This window comes from Monodelphis domestica, chromosome 4, assembly GCF_027887165.1.
Source record: "Monodelphis domestica isolate mMonDom1 chromosome 4, mMonDom1.pri, whole genome shotgun sequence".
NCBI classification, from domain to species: Eukaryota; Metazoa; Chordata; class Mammalia; order Didelphimorphia; family Didelphidae; genus Monodelphis; species Monodelphis domestica.
In genome coordinates, this window is record NC_077230.1 from 238993612 (window position 1) to 239013682 (window position 20071).

Consider the following 20071-nt stretch of genomic DNA (forward strand, 5'->3'; position numbering starts at 1 on the left):
GCAAGACTTCTCAGAGCACAACCTCTCAGAGCAAAACCTCTCGAACTCCCCCAGTCCTCAGACCCCGCTATCTTTAAGGAAACCATCTAAGTTCCCTCCCCTCAGTTCTCACATCTACCAATCACTGTCCATGTCTTCCCTGTGCCAGTGGTGGCTCTAGCTTAACCCAGGACCGCCCAGAGGTCTGTGGCTTTGCACGTCTGTTGAAGGTCATATACTCAAATAATTAAATCTTGATCCTTTGCTGCAGCCCTTCCTAAATCCTTTTACTCTGAGTAGGGTGGAGATTGTATTTTCCAAGACCTGGTTCTGTCATTCCAAGTATCTCTATTGTATTCTAAAATCAATCATGACTCAAAGAACTTCCTGTTCTATGCTTAAGCATAGGTCAAAGCCCTTTCCATTGTTCAGCAAAAGGTTTCTGTCCTAAAGCAGTCCCAAGTAGGGAGGAGAAGGATCCTCCCATGCCAAGGGGGTTCACATTCCAATAGAGTTCTTACTATAAGTAGGAAATTTTTTCCAAGTATGGAACTTTCCAATGGTGAAATTTCCAACATTCACAAGTCTAAGAAATTTCAAGGTTTACAAACTTTAATAAAGTTAATTGTTTTGTTAAAATTTTGGTTGATTCTTTATGGTTCTCTAAGTATACCATCTTATCCACAAAGAGTAATAGCTTTATTTCCTCATTACCTATTCTAATTCCTTCAATTTCTTCTCTTACTGTGGTAGCTAGCATTTCTAGTGCAATATTGAGGAGGAGTAGTGATAATGGACATCCTTGCTTCACTCCTGATGTTACTGCTTATTACAGATAATGCTTGTGTTATGGTGAAAATCACCTTTAAGATTGTTAAAATATTAATTTATGGTCACCAGGGAATTCAGCTATGTAATTCCCTAAATGAAACACTCAAGTCAGAATGGAGTTTATGGTGGTTTAATCACAACGGGAGTAAGAAAACGGAGAGGGAGAGGAGAGAGGAGGAAAGGGAAAGAGGTTAACTCAACCTTCTGGTAGAGCCAGGGAGTTTTAGGCCTGGAAGGCCAAGGTAGAGAAGGGAACCAGTCTTTGACTCATCTGACCGATCTGAAAGAAGCTGTCTGCGGGCCTCCTCCCTGCTCAAGCTCCTAGCACGAACTAGCGTCTTGCCCTGGCTACAGGAAGTGAGAGAATTCCAGAGGCTGTTCCCTACCTCACTTCCTGTGCCTCACAAGTGCCAATGGTGGCTCTAGCTTGACCTAGGACTGTCCAGAGGTCTGTCCTTTTTTGCACATGTCTGTTGAGGGCCATATTCTCAAATAATTAAATCTTGAGTTTTTGCTGCAGCTCTTCCTAATCTCTACCTGAGTAGGGTGGAGATTGCAGTTTCCAAGACCTGACTCTGTTACTCCAAGTATCTCCATTGTCATTGATCAGGAAATAGCTAAATCCCATCCTCCAAAGAATGGTCTGAACAGGGTGGAGTAGTTTTGAAATTCACACTTGCTGATAGTTTTATATAGATGCTATTTATCATTTTGAGGACTATTCCAATTATTCCATTATTTTTTAGTGTTTTTAAATAGGAATGGATGTTGTATTTTGTCAAAAGCTTTTTTTGCATCTATTGAGAATGGTTTCTCTTGTTTTTGTTATTGGTATGGTTGGTTGTGTTGATGGTTTTCCTAATATTGAACCATCCCTGCATTCCTGATGTAAAACCTATTTAGTCATAGTTTATGATTATTGTGATATAGTGCTATAATAGCTTTGCTAGTATTTTGTTTGAAATTTTGTATCAACATTCATCAGGGAGAATGATTTATAGTTTTCTTTCTCTGTTTTTTCATTTCCTGGTTTAGTTATCAACACCATATTTTTTTAGAATTCCTTCATCAGTTATTTTTCCAAATAGTTTATATAGTATTGGATTTAATTATTTGGTAGAATTCACTTGTGAATCCATTTCAGCCCTGGAGCTTTTTTATTTTTTTATTTTATTTTATTTTTTAAAAATTTATAGTATTTTATTTGATCATTTCCATGCATTATTCATTAAAGACAAAGATCATTTTCTTTTCCTCCCCCCCACCCCCCTGTAGCTGACGCGTGATTCCACTGGGTATCATATGTGTTCTTGATTTGAACCCATTGCCATGTTGTTAATATTTGCATTAGAGTGTTCGTTTAGAGTCTCTCCTCTGTCATGTCCCCTCAACCTCTGTAGTCAGGCAGTTGCTTTTCCTCGGTGTTTCTATTCCCACAGCTTGGACTCTGCTTATGGATAGTGCTTTTTCTCCTTGATCCCTGCAGATTGTTCAGGGACATTACACCGCCACTAATGGAGAAGTCCATTAAGTTCGATTATACCACAGTGTATTAGTCTCTGTGTACAATGTTCTCCTGGTTCTGCTCCTCTCGCTCTGCATCACTTCCTGGAGGTCGTTCCAGTCTCCATGGAATTCCTCCACTTTATTATTCCTTTTTGCACAATAATATTCCATCACCGACATATACCACAATTTGTTCAGCCATTCCCCAATTGATGGGCATCTCGTTTTCCACTTTTTGGCCACCACAAAGAGTGCTGGAGCTTTTTTATTTAGAGAATTCATTGATTGCTTGTTCAATTTCTTTTTCTGAGATATGATTGTTTAAGTATTTCAGTTCCTCTTTTGTTAATCTAGACAATTCATATTTCAAAAATGTTCTCTTATTTCACATATTGTCATATTTATTTGCATATAATTGGGCAAAGTAACTGGTACTAATTGCTTTAATTCCCTCTTCATTTGTGTAAATTCACCCTTTTCATTTTTTGATACTGGTAATTTGGATTTCTTCTTTTTGATCAAATTGATTAATGTTTTATCTATTGTGTGTTTTTTCTCCCATAAAACCAGGTCCTTTTCTGATTTATTAGTTCAGTGGTTTTCTTACTTTCAATTTCATTAATTTCTTCTTTGATTTTCAGGATTTCTAATTTGGAATTAGATTGAGTATTTAAGTTTGTTCTTTCTCTAGTTTCTTTTTAGTTGCATGACCAATTTTTTGATCTGCTCTTAATCTATTTTATTGATGTTAGCATTTAGAAATATACATTTTCTTTTAAGTATTACTTTTACTGTATCCTATAAGTTTTGGTATTGTCTTCTTATTGTCATTCTCTTTAATGAAATTGTTGATTGTTTCTATGATTTGTTTTTGATCCACTCATTCTTTAGGATAAGATTATTTAGTTTCCAATTACTTTTTAGTCTTTTTTTTTCTCCAGCCTTTTGCTGAATAAGTTTTATAGCGTTATGGCCTGAAAAGGGTGCATTTGATGTTTTTGCTTTTCTGCGTCTAGTTATGAGGTTTTTATGTCTTAGTATGTAAACATTGTGAAGATTCTATGTATTGCTGAGAAAAAGGTATATTCCTTTCTATTATTATTCAGTTTTCTCCAGAGGTCTGTTAAATCCAATTTTTCTGAAATTCTTTTCTTCTCCTTAATTTCTTTCTTATTTTGGTTTGATTTATCTAATTCTGAGAGGGGAAGGTTAACGTCCCTTACCAGTGTAATGTTTTTGTCTTTTGTCCTTTTGTAAACTCATGTAACTTCTCCTTAAGAATTTGGATGCTGGGGTAGTTGAGGGGCTCAGTAGATTGAGAGTCAAGTCTAGAGATGGTCTAGGCTCAAATCTGGCTTCAGACACTTCCTAGCTGTGTGATGCATAACTCTTACTATTCTTCTGCTTTAGAATCAATGATTCTAAAACAGAAGGTATGAGTTTGAAAAAAAAAAGGAATTTGGATGCTATACTTTTTGGCGCATATATATTTAATATTGATGTTACATCATCATCTATGGTTCCTTTTATTAATATATAATCTTATCTTTTAAAAAATTAGATCATATTTGCTTTGTCTGAGATCATAAATTAACATCCTCTGATTTTTCAATTTTAATTTAATTTATATTTTTTATAAAAACCCTTACCTTACTTCTTAGAATCAGTATTGTGTATTGTTTCCAAAGCAGAAGAATGGTAAGGGTTAGGCAATAGAGTTAAGTGACTTGCTCAGGATCACAGAGCTAGGAGGTATCTAAGGGCAGATTTGGACCTAGAATCTCCCATCTCTATATCTGGATTTTAATCCACTGAGCCACCTAGTTTCCCCTACTCTGTTTTTTAAAATTTTCACTGAAGCATAATAGATTTTGCTTCAGCTCTTTACCTTTACCTTTGTGTGTCTTCCTATTGTATTGTAGAATTCTGGATACTTAAATCTTTCATTACCATATTGTTATTTGTAAGGTGTTCTGGTTTGGATTCCTTTGTTTTTCATTAGTTTATATTGTCCTTCACATGTTTGTCTGTAACCCTCACAATCATCGTTCTTCTAGTACATCATATTTCATCACATTAATGGAAATGACAAAATTTTGGGGAATTTATTTTCCTTGTCTTGTTTTATTAGTTTTGTGAGTCTGAAGAAGATTAGATCAGAGTGGAAGAAAATGAATGTTAACTTAAAAATTAAAATCTAAAACCATGAATCTTATGTGCCTAAATTTGCTAATAATTATAAACACTTAAATTAATTCACTTTTGGTGAAGGCATGAAACCCCAAAAGTAAAACCTCTTGACCCAGTGACATCACTAGGATGTATGTGTATATTCCCTTAAGTCAAAGTGAAAAGAAAAGGATCCAACTGTACAAAAATATTTTTAACAGCTTCTTTTATTATGACAAAGAACTGGAAACTCAGGTGAGATCTCTAACTATAGTGCAATAGCTGAAGAAAAATTGGTATATAATTGGGATTGAGCACAAATATGCTCTCAAAGATAGACAATTTCATTGAAAACTCAAATCATCTGAACTGCAGTGACCTGAAAAATAATAAGGAAATAATTGATAACAATAATATTGCTAGAGGCTTAGAATTTTGAAAGATGTTGAAACTGATCATTTTAATGATTAACTACTATTCCAGAATATATGTAAAGAAGATCTGTGCTACCTATATACTGACCAAAAGGTGATGGATTAAAGATGTTGAATAAAGAGTATATTTGTGGTTTTGGAAAGAAAACTCATTGTTTCTGTGTCCTCTTTTCCATGAACATATGCATAATTGAAAATTGGTTTTTATTTGAGTGTGTTTAATTGAAAATAAGGCCATTTTGATATGATTCTTTTTTTAACCTCTTTTTTGCACCTTCCCCAAATGTTTAGATAAGTTCTGGGCAACATTAGGAGTCAGTGACCCTTTTGGGTAGAGCTGAGCTCCAGTGATTCCATCTTTCCCGTTTATCCCTGAAAGTTTAGCTTTGGGAGATGTTGGCCTGAAAGAGAAAGGCATAATTGATTGTCTGGCAGTCTCCAGGATGAGAGAGATTGTGATGGAAGGTAATTCTTTTAGAAATCCTAACTCCTCAGTAATCCACAATGATCTTCTCATTTTGAATTGCAGGGAGAAGTGTGCAGTATGATCAATAAGAAGTACAATGAATTCTTGCCTAGCATGCAGAGTGCCCAGGACTTGGTAACTCAGGTGGATGAACTGTGTGATGACATTGACCTGCTGAAATCCAGGGTGGAGAGTGAGGTAAGGCCAGTAAATGCACCAACTGAACACTTGGTGGTATAGTTGATAATGGGCTCAGACCAGTACTTTAGTCAGGAAAATGAATTCAGATCAACTGTGGACACTTCTGAGCTGTGCAACAAGTCTTCTGGGCAAGTCTTGTTGGCCTACCTCAGTTTCCTCAACTTCAAAAAAGGGATAAAAATAGCACCTAGCTCCCAGGGTCTCAGTATCATCTACTGAGATGATAATAATTATAAAGCACTTAGCATAGTGCCTGGCACATAGTAGGTGCTTAAATGCTTCTTCCTTCATTTAAGGACAAAAGTGCTTTTCCTGATGCATTCTCAAAGTAAGTTTGAAAATGGAATAAATAATATTTTGCTTTTATATGGTGCTTTTCTTTTGTTGTTTTTTTTAAAACCATAACTTGTCTTAGAATTGATACCAAATATTGGTTCCAAGGCAGAAGTGTGGTAAAGGCTTGGCATTGAGGGTTAAGTGTTTTGCCCAAGGTCACATGGCTAGGAAGTGCCTGAGGCCAGATTTATATCCAGGAACTCCCATTTCTCCATCTGGCTCTCCATACACTGAGTTACCTAACTGCCCCTGCCCTTGAAATAGGCAAAGAACAAGAAACTAAATAAGTAATCCCTCCTATGATATTATGTGTTTTGTGGTCAGTACTGATTTATAAAAACACAGCTCTCCAAGTTGGAAGGGACCTCAGGAAAACTAATTTGTGAATAAGAATCTCCACAACAGTGTATCCAGCAAGTGCTCAGCATTTGCTTGAAGTTCCCTTGTGAGAAAGTGCCCACTATTTCCTAAGACTGCCCACTTTATTTTTGGATAGTTCTGAGGGTTGGCAAGTTTTCCCTTAGATCTAGCCATAATCATCTTTTTTATGTGTTCATCCATTATTCCCAGTTCTACCCACTCAGATCAAGCAAAACAAGCCTAATCTTGTCTAATGCTTTAATATAGTTGTCATGTTCCCCCTTAGGGTTTATCTTTTCCATGCTAAACAACTCCATTTCCTTTCAACTAATACTCATAGTATGATTTTTAGGTCCTTCACCATCATAGTTGCCTCCTTCTGAATAATCTTTAGCTTATTAGTCAGTCTTCCAGATGTCATCTGACCAGGGCAGAATATATAGCAAGACTGTCACCTCTCTTGTTCTACATATTCTTCCTCTTTTAATGTAGCCCATGGCTTCCATAGCATACTCCTGGGGGATACCAAACTTATAGTTCAACAAAACACCCAAGTCTTTTCAGTCAAACTGCTGTGTAGCCATGGGGATTTTGTACTTGTGGAGTCCCGCCTCTCCCCTCCCTCCCCCCCTTCTGTCCCTATTCCCTTCCCCTGCCCCAAGTGTAAGATTTTATATTCATTCCATTTACTTTTCATTCTATTACACTTGGCTCCATGTCCTAGCATATCAAGATCTTTTGGGATTCTAATTCTCCCATCCAATATGTTCGCTGTCTGTCTCAGCTTAATGTTTTGTGTAAATTTGACAGACATACCCACTTAGGTCTTTATGAAAAGAATTGATAAATATTAAGTGCACCTGACAGGGTCAAGCAAAGATCCCTGGGATACTCCTCTAGATACCCTGTTCCAGGTTAACCTTGAGTCATTATTAATAAAGGTTTGGGTCCTTTGAAGGTCAGTTCAGTTAGGACCTTATGCAATCTCTGCTAAGAAAGGGAAAACTTTAGGGGTTCTGAATCCAATGAGTTATACTATTGTCTGGCTGATGACTCCCTTTTTTGTCAAAAAGATTAGCATGAATTACTTTATGAAATGCCATGTTGAAATTTAGGTAAGCAGTATTTAAAGTATTCCCCTGATCAACTAGTTGAGCAACCCTTTTCAGAAAGAAATGAGGCTAGTCCATCATGATCTGTTTTTTTTTTTTAGTTTTTAAAAACATTTTAAAACATTATTTTATTTGGTCATTTTCATACATTATTCATTGGAAACAGATCATTTACCTTTCCTCCCCCCCCTAATATTGAACCATCCTTGCATTCCTGGTATGAATCCTACCTGATCATAGTGGATAACCCTTGTGATGACTTGCTAGAGTCTTTTTGCTAGTATCCTATTTAAGATTTTTGCATCTATATTCATTAGGGAGATTGGCCTATAGTTTTCTTTCTCTGTTTTTAACCTGCCTGGTTTTGGGATCAGTACCATGTTTGTGTCGTAAAAAGAATTTGGTAGAACCCCTTCTTGGCTTATTCTGTTGAACAGTTTGTATAGTATTGGGGTTAGCTGTTCTTTGAATGTTTGATAGAATTCATTTGTGAATCCGTCTGGACCTGGGGATATTTTCTTAGGGAGTTCTTTGATGGCTTGTTCAATTTCTTTTTCTGATATGGGGTTGTTTAGGTAATTTATTTCTTCTTCTTTTAGTCTAGGCAATTTATATTTTTGTAAGTATTCATCCATATCACTTAGATTGCCATATTTTTTGCCATATAATTAGGCATAGTAGTTTTTAATGATTGCCTTGATTTCCTCTTCATTAGAGGTGAGGTCTCCCTTTTCATCTTGAATACTGTCAATTTGGTTTTTTCTTTCCTTTTTTTAATTAGACTGACTAGTACTTTGTCTATTTTATTTGTTTTTTCAAAGTACCAGCTTCTAGTCTTATTTATTAAGTCAATAGTTCTTTGACTTTCAATTTTATTAATTTCTCCTTTGATTTTTAGGATTTCTAATTTAGTCTTCATCTGAGGATTTTTAATTTGTTCACTCTTTAGTTTTTTAATTTGCATTTCCAATTCATTGACCTCTGCCCTTCTTATGATCTGTTCTTGATGAAGCTGTACTAGATCTTTGTGATGAGTACTTGGGGTATTTTTTTTTGTTGTTGTTGTTCACTAATGATACCTTTTAATAGTATTATTTACTCTTTATTTTATTTTTTTTAACCAGGAATTTCAGCAGGAATCAAAGTCAGCTTTATTTGCCTGTAGTTTGCAGATTCTGTTCTCTATTCTTTTTGAAAATATTTATTAGTCTTTCTCCCATTATTTGATATGGCTTCTATTCTCATCTTTCAGAGACTGTTGGCAGTGACTAAGTAAACACATTTGTCATTTTTTCTTAGTACCTTAGGAGGTGTTTTTTCTGGGGTTGGAGACTTGAACTTATCAAGGGCAACCAAATATTTTATCACCATAAAGTTAGCAAACATTTATTAAGTGTCTTTGTTTTATAAGGTGCTGAGCCTGACTGGGAAAACGGAGATAGAAGGAAAAATAGCCCTTTCCCTTAAGAAGCTTATATCCCAGAGTGAGAGACAGAGTACAAATACATAACTAAGAGTAAGATGACCTGAGGAGTGAGAAAGCACTCAGAAGACTGAGTGAAGCTTTGTGAATAAGGTGGTATCTGAGTTGATTCTTTTTTGGAAAATTTTATTTAATTAATTTAGGATATTTTTCCATGGTTACAAGATTCATGTTCTTTCCCTGCCCTCTCTCAACCCCCCTCCCGTAGCTGACGTGCAATTCCTCTGGGTTTTTACCCAGAGGATCAATTTCATTGATCAACACCCCTTTCTATATCATTAATATTTGCACCAGTGTGATTATTTTGAGCAAGGGTCCCCAAACTTTACACAGGGGACCAGTTCACTGTCCCTCAGACATTTGGAGGGCCGGACTATAAACACCTAACCCAAACCCTAACGCTAACTGGGCAGCAGTATACATAGTGTGGATTCCCCTCCCCCAGATCGCCTCTCACTATGCTGACATCTTCCATTGTGCAGCCACATACTCCTTTGCGTGGTGCCTCATTCTAAGGTGCCATGCAAAGGATTGTCACCAGAAGTAGTACTGTTTGTGAGTGACGCTGGGCTTTGTGGCTCTGTCACATACAGTGCTCTTCTCACTGACCACCAATAGAAGAGGTGCCCCTTCTGAAAGTGTGGTGGGGGCCAGATACATGGCCTCGGGGAGGCCACAGTTTGGGGACCCCCTATTTAGAGTCTATATCCCCAATCATATCCCTATCAACCCTTGTGATCGAGCAATTGTTTTTCTTCTGTGTTTCTATTCCCACAGTTCTTCCTCTGACTGTAGATAGCATTCTTTCTCATAAGTCTATCTGAGTTGATTCTTGAAAGCTCAGGATTAAGAAATGAAAGAAGGGAGAGGAACCCAGGCCTGGTGGAGACTCTGTGCAAAGGGATTGTGCTGAGGTCAGGGGGCAGCAGAGTTTTCCATTCTCTCTTATAACATAAAGGTTTTTTGTAATTTCCAATCCAAACATTCACCTTGGAAGAAAAAACAGAAGCAATGAATTGGTCGGCCTTGTCTTCATTCTTCATCTATGATCATTGGATGATCTTTCCAATCTAAGTAGTAATCCTATCCCTCCCTTGAGCTCCTCTTTCCTCAGTCCTGGCCCTCCTTGACCTCCTCTTTCCCCAACATTTCTTCCTTGTACTCTTTTTTGACTTTAATGTTCTTTGACAATCTCCCCTTCTTCTGTGCTTTCATACCTTTTATGTTATTTTTACATTGTTTCTTATTTGCAGCTTTTGCCTTCAGTTGTTAGGAGTGACATAAAGCATCACCTGTACCCCTAAGGTCTTCAGTTTCTTGTTCTAGACTTCAAATTTCTTTAGCAATGCTTTCTAGATTCCTTATGATATAGTATCATTTTTGCCCTAGTGAATTCCCAGAAGTAATCATCTTGTTTGACAAGTCTTGGGAGGTTCTTTGTCACACCTTAGATGTTCTGGGAAGACAAGAGGCCCTTTTCTTTATTAATTCTTGCTGCCTTGTGAGATCATTAACTTCTTGCCCAATTCTAGTCTTTAAAGACTGGTTTTCACCTATGATCTTTTGATTTTCCTTTTCGGTTCAGTCTATCTTGCTTTTCATAGCTTCCAGCAGATCAATTCTAGTCTTCAAGTTGTTTATCATTTCATTTGATTTCTGGGCATCTTTTTCCAAGTGGAAGATTCTATCTTTTAAACTGCTATTTTCTTTTTTGAACTATTTTCTACTTTTCTTGCCAAGTTTGTTCTTTCTTCCCTGGTTCTCCACCTCCATTCTGATTTCCTGGAGGGCTTATGACCAATTTTCATTTGTTTTTTTTGTTGAAAGTTTGGATGTGTTTTCTTGTTTGTTGCCCTCTGCTGTCTCTTCTGTAAATTATTGTTTTTCTCCATAGAATTTATCCAGGGTCAAATTTTTTTCTTTTTTTTCTTTTCTTTTTGGTGGTTGTAGGTTGTAGTTTTGGGGTGTTGGTGGCCATTGTTGTGTTAGTTTTTCCTTCCCTTCCTAGTCAGAAATCTGAATGAGGAGGGTAGAGCAGGTCTCTGTGTATCAAGCTAAGGAGTGATTTTTGCCCTGAGGCTATTTTTCTGCTGTGGGCAGTCCTTTTCTGCCCTATCTCTGTGCCCAAGCTCTGCATTCCTCAGCCTCCTGGGGTCCCAAGTCTCATTGCTCTTAGGGATAAATCTGTGGTGCCCTCGGCTATCCCCCAAGAACCTAGAGTTTGCCCCTTGCTTTCTCTCATTCTGATGCGGTAGGTAGAGTGGGAAGGAGTGATCAGCTCATGCTTTAGAAGGAGTAATTTTACTCTTTATAGCATGGAAATGCCCAACCCTGACCTACCTTCAAGGCTGCACCCTACAGTAGAGCCCCTTCACTCATCTGATTTTGTTTTTTGTCCTTTTGAGGTGTTTTATATTGATAGGTGGTGAGAAGACCCTTACTTCTTTTTTTTTTTTAGATTATAAGAGTTCTTTTTTTTTTTAAAATATATTTTGTTTGATCATTTCCAAGCATTATTCATTAAAGACATAGATCATTTTCTTTTCCTCCCCCCCCCACCCCCCATAGCCGACGCGTAAGTCCACTGAAGACCCTTACTTCTACTCTGCGGCCATCTTAGTCTGGACTTCCCCCTTTTCTTGTAAATAGCTTGACCAATAGCTTGCCTTTCTAGCACTCAGTAGGAAGTGTCCAACTCCCATAACTCATTTGTTTTTCTTCTGACTTTTTTTGGATTATGTCTCATCTGACCTCACCTGGGAATCCATATTATCATTCCCCAGAAGTCAAAGAGCTGCTTTCTCCTCACACAGGTCAGGGGCCTTCCCCCTCAGAAAGAGTCCTATTGCTATTACTTAGCTCCAAGTGTTCAGTGCTCCTTTCTCTTTCTCTTTCTATGTGACATTTTCTCACCCTCCATCCTCCTGATACAGGTTAAAATCCCTTTTCCATTTTGATATTGATGCCCTTATTTCATTTGTAAAAAAATCATTCTCCTTGAGAACCCAAAGAGTAGATGACAGGTATTTCTTGAGCTCCTTTACTTTTCTCTCCTAGGAAGAAGATCCAGCTGAGTTTTGAGTTTTAATTAGTAGATTAAATTGTATCTCTACTCTCCATACCTGCTATAAGTAAAGTCTACAGCCTTTTTTTTATTTTTTTATTTTTTTATTGTAGCCAGTAGCTCTGCTGGAAGACTGTGACAAATTCCCTGGGAAGGTCTTCAATTACAAGTTGTTTCTTCCACCCTAATTTTGTTGACACCTGGACAGCTACACCCAAGCTCCTTTCTCTTGTTTTAACACTAAATTATTTTATTTTTAAAACTCTTTCTTCTGAGGGGCAGCTGGTGTCTCAGTATATAGAGAGTCAGGACCTAGAGGTAGGCATCCTGGCTTCAAGTATGATCTCAGATACTTCCAAGCTGTGGGATCTTGGGCAAATCACTTAACCCCGATTCTCTAACTCTTACCATTCTTCTGCCTTGGAACCAATACATAGTATAGATTCTAAGATGGAAGGTAAGGGTTTTTAAAAAAGCTCAAACTTTCTTCTCTCTTAGAATTCATTATTGGCACTTGTGATTAAGTGACTTGCCTGGGGTCATATAGCTAGGAAGTGTCTCCTTGTGAATTTTAGATTTTCTCCACCCTGATTAAATATTTAAAATCCTAACAAACAGGAATGTCTACCTACATCCCTACTTAAGGATTAAGTGTTGAGGAAGATGGCCTATGACAGACATGTGCTAGCAAGTGACAAATAAGAAACAATTGACAAACCCCTTGGGCTGTCCTAAATCAAGATTAAGCTACCATTGGTACATGAGAGATGCAGGAAGTGATGTAAAAAACAGTCTATATATTTTGCATCACTTCCTCTCTCTGGGCACTCTCATGGAGATGTGGCTTTTACTCTGGCTGGTGTGGCTCATGGTAGCGTGCTGGGAATCTTGGCGGTTTGACAGGTTGTGGCTTGCTGGTGAGGTAACTGGGAGAAGCTCTATAGTGTAGGTTAGGTGAGGCATCTTCTCTGAGTGACCTGGGCGAGTGTTTAGGCTGATTCCTTTTTCCTTTACCTCCTAAAACACTATCCTCCTAGGAGACCCTTCATCTCAGAGGAGGCCTCATGGCTGGAAGCAGAGCTAGATTAAATCTTCTGCGGAGACCTTGTGGCTGAGTTCTCTGAACTTCCCTTGGCTTAGGCTAGGCTGGAGAAATCTTATACCCCTTTCTCTCTCTCTTCTTCCTAATTCCTTTCCTCTATGTTAATTAAAACACCATTAAATTCCCAAACTCACTTGAGTATTTTATTGGGATTTAATTTAATCCCTGGTGACCACTAGTATAATATATTCAGTCAAAACCCTCTAAATTTACCCCTTACATCCTTGAAAGTTGGATTTGAACTCAGTCCTTTCAAACTCTTGGCTCAGCATTCCATCCATTGTGCCACTTAACTGCCCTAAAAAATGAACTGAACAAATATCAGATTGGAGAGATGAAGCTAGACAGAAATTAATGTCATATTCGATTAATAAAAGCATAGAATCCTGAGTGAGGAAGGATAGTCTCTCTCTGAATAATGTGATGCTGTCCAGACCACATCACCAATATTATTCTAAGTACATGTTCATTATTTGTTTTAAACACATTTTATTTTTATTCTGAACTTACCAAATCTCAAATAAAGTGGGTATTTCCATTTATATACCAGAACGGAGAAAGAGGAATCATGTGAAGCTGCATATCTTTTATGTATAGCTTGCATTTTCTTTTAAGTATATAATAAATTCATCCTCTATCTTTCAAAACTGGCCTGCTTATCTGTTCCTTTTTCTGCATTTTTGTTCTCATCTTTTCATTTAAAAAAATGCCTTGAGGAATATGGAGATATGTATTGCATGACAGAACTGGTATAATCTGTATCAAACTATTTACTGCCTCAGGGAGGGAGGAAGGGAAGGAAAGGAAGGAGAGAAACTGAACTGCAAAGTGTCAGATAACAATTGTTAAAAATTGTTTCTACATGTAACTAAAAAAAATTAATGGTTTTAAAAAAACATGCTTTAATGATCTTTGTTTTCCCCCTTTATTACCCTTTTCCTCCCCCTACTCTTTTTGCAAAACCAAACTAACACAAAGCCCTTGAAACAAATATTTCATAGTCAAGCAAAATGATCTCAAATTGTATCTAAAAATATGTTTTTTTGCATCTTGAGTCCATTACTTCTCTGTCAAAGCAGGTACACCACATTTTGAAAATACATTGATAAATTGGAGAGTGAGTAGTAGATGAGGGCAGTCATCATGAGATAGAACTCAAAATGATGTTATAAGGGGATCCAGTGAAGTAGTTGGGGAAGAAGAGATTTCTTGGAAGTTAGGAATAGAGAGGCATGATATCTATCTTCATGTATTTGAAATGTTACCTTTTATAAAAGAAGAAAAATTTTTTTTCTTGACAGAAGAGAGATCTAGGGCCAATGGTGGGAATTACTTAAAAATGAGTTTGGGCTTAATGTGAAGTAGAACTTCTTGATAATTAGAGTTGCCCAAAATGGAATGATCTGCCTTCAGAATAGTGATTTCTTCTTCTCTGAGGGTGGGTAAGAGGAAGCTAGATAACTACCTGTCAGGGCTGTCAGAGAGTATTCATGCTTCAAGAAGGGCTTGGATTAGATGACCTCTGAAGTCCTCTTCAAGCTCTAATATTTTGTAATTCTTCGTTTATTATATAAAAATCATCAATGATCAGACTTATGACCTCGCAATACTAGAGAATTTTTAATCCTTTCAGAGATTAGTTATCCTCAGTTTTGCATAGCAGGAAATGAAACAGGTACATTTTAGAAAGATTTTTAACAATATGTGAAATGAAATTTGTTTTGGTAACTCAGCTAATTAGAAAATTGATTTAACAAGGGGCAGCTTGGGTAGCACAAGGGATAGAGTGCCAGGCCTAGAGTCAGGAGGACCTGGGTTTAAATGTGGCTTCAGATATTCCCTAACTGTATGCCTGAGCAAGTCACTTGATCCCAATTGCTTAGTCTTTGCCACTCTTCTGTTTTAGAATTGATACTAAGGCATAAGATAAAGGTTTAAAAAAATTGACTTAACAATACTTATTCAGTAAACTTTTATTAGTGCTTCAAAAGATCTGTGAATTCACTGATATATTTTCTTTATCAGTGCAATTAACTAATCTTCCATGCTTTAATAGATAATTTTGTGGATTTTTGTGGCCAAAAATAGTAATCATCTCTTGACCACATTTCTGATGATTAAATAGCTGGGCAAATCCTCTAACTTGCAGTCTAGTGGACTTCTTGAAGGCTTTCTAGTTTGCTAGGTTGGATAATTGCTTCTGCCTAGCTGGCAAAGCCTATAAGACCTCAAATTCACCAGCATACCATGATGAAACATTCAATTTACTGGTTAAAATGAGTTTTTAATAAAATATAGACTTTTCTATAATCCTTAGCACAATTCAGGTAATGTTACTGAAACACATTATCGTATCTACCTTATCAAAAGTATCAACATTAATACATTCATAAAGTTTTCATTACAAATCGGTTAAACATTTCATATGCATTGTTATACTGGTGATGGCACATTATAAAAGGAAATGTATTTTTGATATGCTAATTAGGTACAACAAGACCTTCATGTGTCCATTGCAGAATTTACACAACTGAAACAGCAGCTGGAAAGAGACACAGTTGTCCTGAGCATGCTTAAACAACTACAAGAGGTCAGTGTTCAGACTGAATTTTGTGGGGAAGTAGAGGTCTTCATTCATTTAATAAACCTCATTGTTGAGGGAGCCTTTTTGGTGTTTTGAATTCTTTCCTATAAAGCCAAAAGGGGCTAAATGCTTAGTTACTCATATAAGTTTTGTATTTTCTCAGTTTTCTACTGCCATCGAAGAATATAATTGTGCCTTATCAGAGAAGAAGTATGTTGCTGCTGCTCAACAGCTGAAAAAGGTACTAACGGGTTTCTCCAGAAAATTGGCAATAATGTCATTCTTTTTAATTTGCTTTGTTCTATCAATATAGAATGAATGTGTTAACTTCTCTGAGGCCAAACTATATATTAACAACAGCGTCTATTTCACCACCAGGCACAGAACTGCTTGAAGTTGTTAAAATCCAGGAAAGGATTTGAATTACAGATTTTCAAATCCCTCAGTGTAGAGCTCACAATCCAGAAGCAGAACATACTCTACCACCTTGGGGAAGAGTGGCAGAAGCTAGCTGTGTGGAAGCTTCCTCCATCCAAAGGTAACACTCTTCTTCTGGGGCTAGCTTTGCTTCCATTTTGCCATGAACATGTGCTCTTTGTTTTTTTTTTTAATATTAAAGGCAGTGAAACATTTACTCCATCCAAATTGTTTATTGAGTACTTGATTTGTGTTTAGCCCCTGACATTGATGGGGGTGAGGCTAGAAGGCACTGATTAGAATCAGATACTCTGGATTATAGTCCCAGCTCTACCTGCCATTTACTGGTGGTGTGACCATGGGCAGATCAGTCCTCCTCCACTCCCACCCCTTAGTTCTTAGCTTCAGGATGCTTCTTTACAGAATACAACATGTTATCCTTACTCTGCCTACTTGACAGGGTTATTGTGAGGTTAAAACGAGATAAGATAGGTGAAAATGTTTTGGACTATTAAGTATCCTATAACGTGAGTTATTGTGTGAAAGAAATTATAATCCTACATCCTTTACCCACTCTTTTTTGCCCTCCCCCTCAAAAGAGACTTACAGTGGAACTGAGCAGACTAGGCAGATCCATAAGGAAGGGTTAAGTGACCATGCAAAGGAGATTACCAATCAACAAATTAGTCAGCAAGTTTTATTGAACACTAACTCTATGCAAGGTCCTGGTTTAGGCAGTATAGACAGTAGACATACTAAGGGAATCTTTTATACAGGTAAAAGATCCCTACCAATGAGGAGCTTATTGTGTCATTTAGGAGATAATTCAGTAGGCAGTTGAAGAGCCTGGATAAGGAGTAAAAATACTGAAGACCAGAAGAGAAGGTAGAGATCACTGAGATCAAATGATACCATATATGTAAAGTACCTTTAAAACCTTAAAAGTATCATGTGATTATCAATTGTTCTTAATATTATTATAGGTTGGCTTGAGTTGGCCTTTGAAGAATGGGTAGGATATGGGCGGAGTGGAGATGGAGTGATATTCTTCCTGGGAACAATAATATATGCAAGTGCTTATTCAGAAGTAACCATAGGATCATTTAACTGGAGCTGGATGTTCCTAGATATCATCTAGTGCATACTCCACATTTTACAGATAAATTGAGGCCCAGGAAGTCTTAAGTTCATACCTTACAGGTACTTAATAGTAGAGCTGGGATTTGAATTCCTGTGATCCACTTATGTGACCTTGGACAAGTCACTCAGTCTTCTTGGCCCTTAGTTTCTTCATCTGTAAAATGACAGGGCTAGACTAAATGGCTTCTAAGGTCCTTTCTAGCTCTGAATTGATTATCCTTTGATTTAAGGAAAGAAATATTAGGAACAGAGATTGATAATAGTTTGGGCATGAGGGTCATAGCAAATCCTAGGATTTAGAGTTGGAAAGGACCTTAACAATCTTGTCCAACACATTTTACAGATGAGGAAACTGAGTCTCATCCAGAATTAGGTAGGAAGTAACAGTGCCAGGCCTTTATCACTTGTTAAAAGTAAGTTGAAAAAAAAAAGGTAAGTTGGTATGGTGTCAGATTGTGAAGTGTTTTCAGTTTGCAACTTTTTAAATAGTACTTGAGCTTTTATGGAAAATTCTTTTACATAAGAGTTTTTTCCTGTATCTAAATTATTTATGTTAAATTAAGTCACCATTTTTTAGAGAAAAGTTTACTATTTTTCTTATCATTACTTCTCCAAAATGTTTCCCATTTAGTTTGTACCAGATATTTTGAAGAGAGAGTATCTTGGTAAGTTTTTATGTCTTGTCTGCTGAGTAGGTTCATCAGAAGATGAGATGAGCTGGCTTGAATTTTTAGTAACACACCATACCAGCACAGGTTGTTTTATAGGTTATCATGATAGGGAACAACATAAAGGAGATATCAAAAACAATTGAGGCTTAGAGTTCTATTTTCTTCATTCATTGAACAACATTTATAATGTTATATGTTATATACATAGGTTCATCTTTTAGCTCTCAATTGGTATTATAAAATCCCTCTGTTTGAAATGTCAAAAATTTGGGATGTTCTGGACTGCCAAGAACAGAATGATCACCTTTGTATTTCTTGCTTTGTTTCATGGCTTTCCCTATATCTTGGACAGATCATTGCTGAACTAAAAAATAATCTCCAGTAGTGTTACTCTGAGTTTGTAACTTAGGATCCTGGAACCAGTGTTTTGCTGCTAGAAAGGTACTTAGAGTTCATTTAGAATACCTTGCTTTGGTCATTCACCTAGAGAGCTAAGAGCAGGTCTTTGACCTTTCTTCAGTACTCTTTCCATTATATTGTTCTCCTTTCTCATGGCATAGTTCTTGTCAAAAAGGAACCACATGGATACATTTTAGTCCTCTCTAGGGCATGTGAATTTGGAAGTATTTGGTGATTGTATCTATGTGACAGTTAATGATGATTTGCTTTTTCCTTTGAAGTTAGCAGCTTGGAATCTGCCTTGCAGACAGAACTTCACTTGTGTACCAAACCATCCCAGAAAGAAGATGAGACCCCGGGCCCCCCTCTCAGCTCTGTACTCTTGGCATTTGCTCTTATTGGCGAGCTGCACCCCAAACTTAAGTCCTTCAGTAAGTTGGCTTCTTTGTTTCATGTGAATGAAATCTCAGAAAGCCTTAACAGAAGAAAGAAGAAGGTGGAAACTGAAAGTGATTCTCTATGATGGGTCTGTACTGTGGATCATGGGACCCTGGGATTCATAAAGGTAGAATTGTCCTAAAGTGATTGTCTCTTTCATTGAGGCCACCTAGGTCTTTTGTCACTGGCTTCTGCAAATTGATTTTGTTGATTATCAACAGTTACACTTCAGGGGCAGTGATGTGGCTCAGTAGATAGGGTGTCAGGCCTGGAGTTGGGAGGACCTGGGTTCAAATTTGATCTCAGAAACTTCCTAGCTGTGTGATCTTAGGAAAATCACTTTACCGCAGTTGCCTAGCTCTTACCCTAAGACAGAAGGTAAGGGTTTAAGAAAAAAAAAAGTTATACTTTAATATTTCAATGTGAATGTATTAGTGTGAGTATTCCCTCTATTAATACAGATTGCTAGTCTTCCATGCTTTTTTGGACTGTTTAGTGCACTGTTGGAGCAGTAAGAGTGTGGTGGTGAGCTTCTTTGAACCTAATTAGGGCTCCCCTTTGATGCCCAATGGACAGTTCATCATGAGGCCTGAACTCGTTCATGTTGGACCTGCTAGAGCTTGTACTCTTGTAACAGTTAAATTAGTTTCTCTACTAAAAGTATTATATTTTTAGATGTTTATTAAAGATTATTAGAAATCAAGGATAAAGAAATACAAAATAGAAAAAAAACCTAGGGCTGGTAAGCCCATTCAATTTCACTTACTACATCTTGGCGTGTTCTTAGAAGCAGAAGCAGAGAGATCCAAGTAGGCATTATAGTCAGTTTAAATACAGATGCTCACACTTAGGTGAGGACTCAGGTGAGATTATAGGGCATTCTGGGAAGTGCCAAGTTCTTCTGGGGATTGAAGTCTGGGGTTTAAATCTCCATTTTTACACTCTATTAGTATAGCCTTTGTGAGAACCCAGGGTCACTTCGATGCCACTCCAATGAAGCATTGGATCTGGACCTAGGAAGACCTGAGTTCAAATCCAGGCACTTATTTAGTTGTGTGACTTTGGGCAAGTCATTTAACTTATCTGCCTCAGTTTCTTTTATAAAATGTCACCTTCCTTAAAGAGTGGTTGTGAGGAACAAAGGAGATAACATGTACAGTGCTTTTCACAAGAACTGTATATATGCTATTGTTATTATTGCACTTAAAAATCAGTAGATTGTCTAAGAAACTCCAGTAGATAGTTCCCTGTAATAATAGGGAATTATAGTAGTATTTGTATATGGTAGTACTTGTCTTCATATAATTGTAGATCTGGCTTTGGAGATGTTATCATTTTTATAAGTCTCTTTTAGTGATTTAAAAATTTCATGACTTTTA

The 20071-nt window shown here is 37.1% G+C and overlaps 1 protein-coding gene across 1 annotated transcript in view; it reads left to right on the top strand.

Annotated features, from left to right (window-relative positions):
* ZW10 (zw10 kinetochore protein) overlaps positions 1–20071 on the top strand; it is a 67854-nt gene that overhangs the window by 11829 nt on the left and 35954 nt on the right. The window contains exons 2-6 of the mRNA XM_007494779.3: positions 5449–5583; positions 15532–15633; positions 15791–15868; positions 16006–16165; positions 18536–18685. Of these exons, the coding sequence (XP_007494841.2) occupies positions 5449–5583; positions 15532–15633; positions 15791–15868; positions 16006–16165; positions 18536–18685 (625 nt within the window). The remainder of the gene's footprint in view (positions 1–5448; positions 5584–15531; positions 15634–15790; positions 15869–16005; positions 16166–18535; positions 18686–20071) is intronic.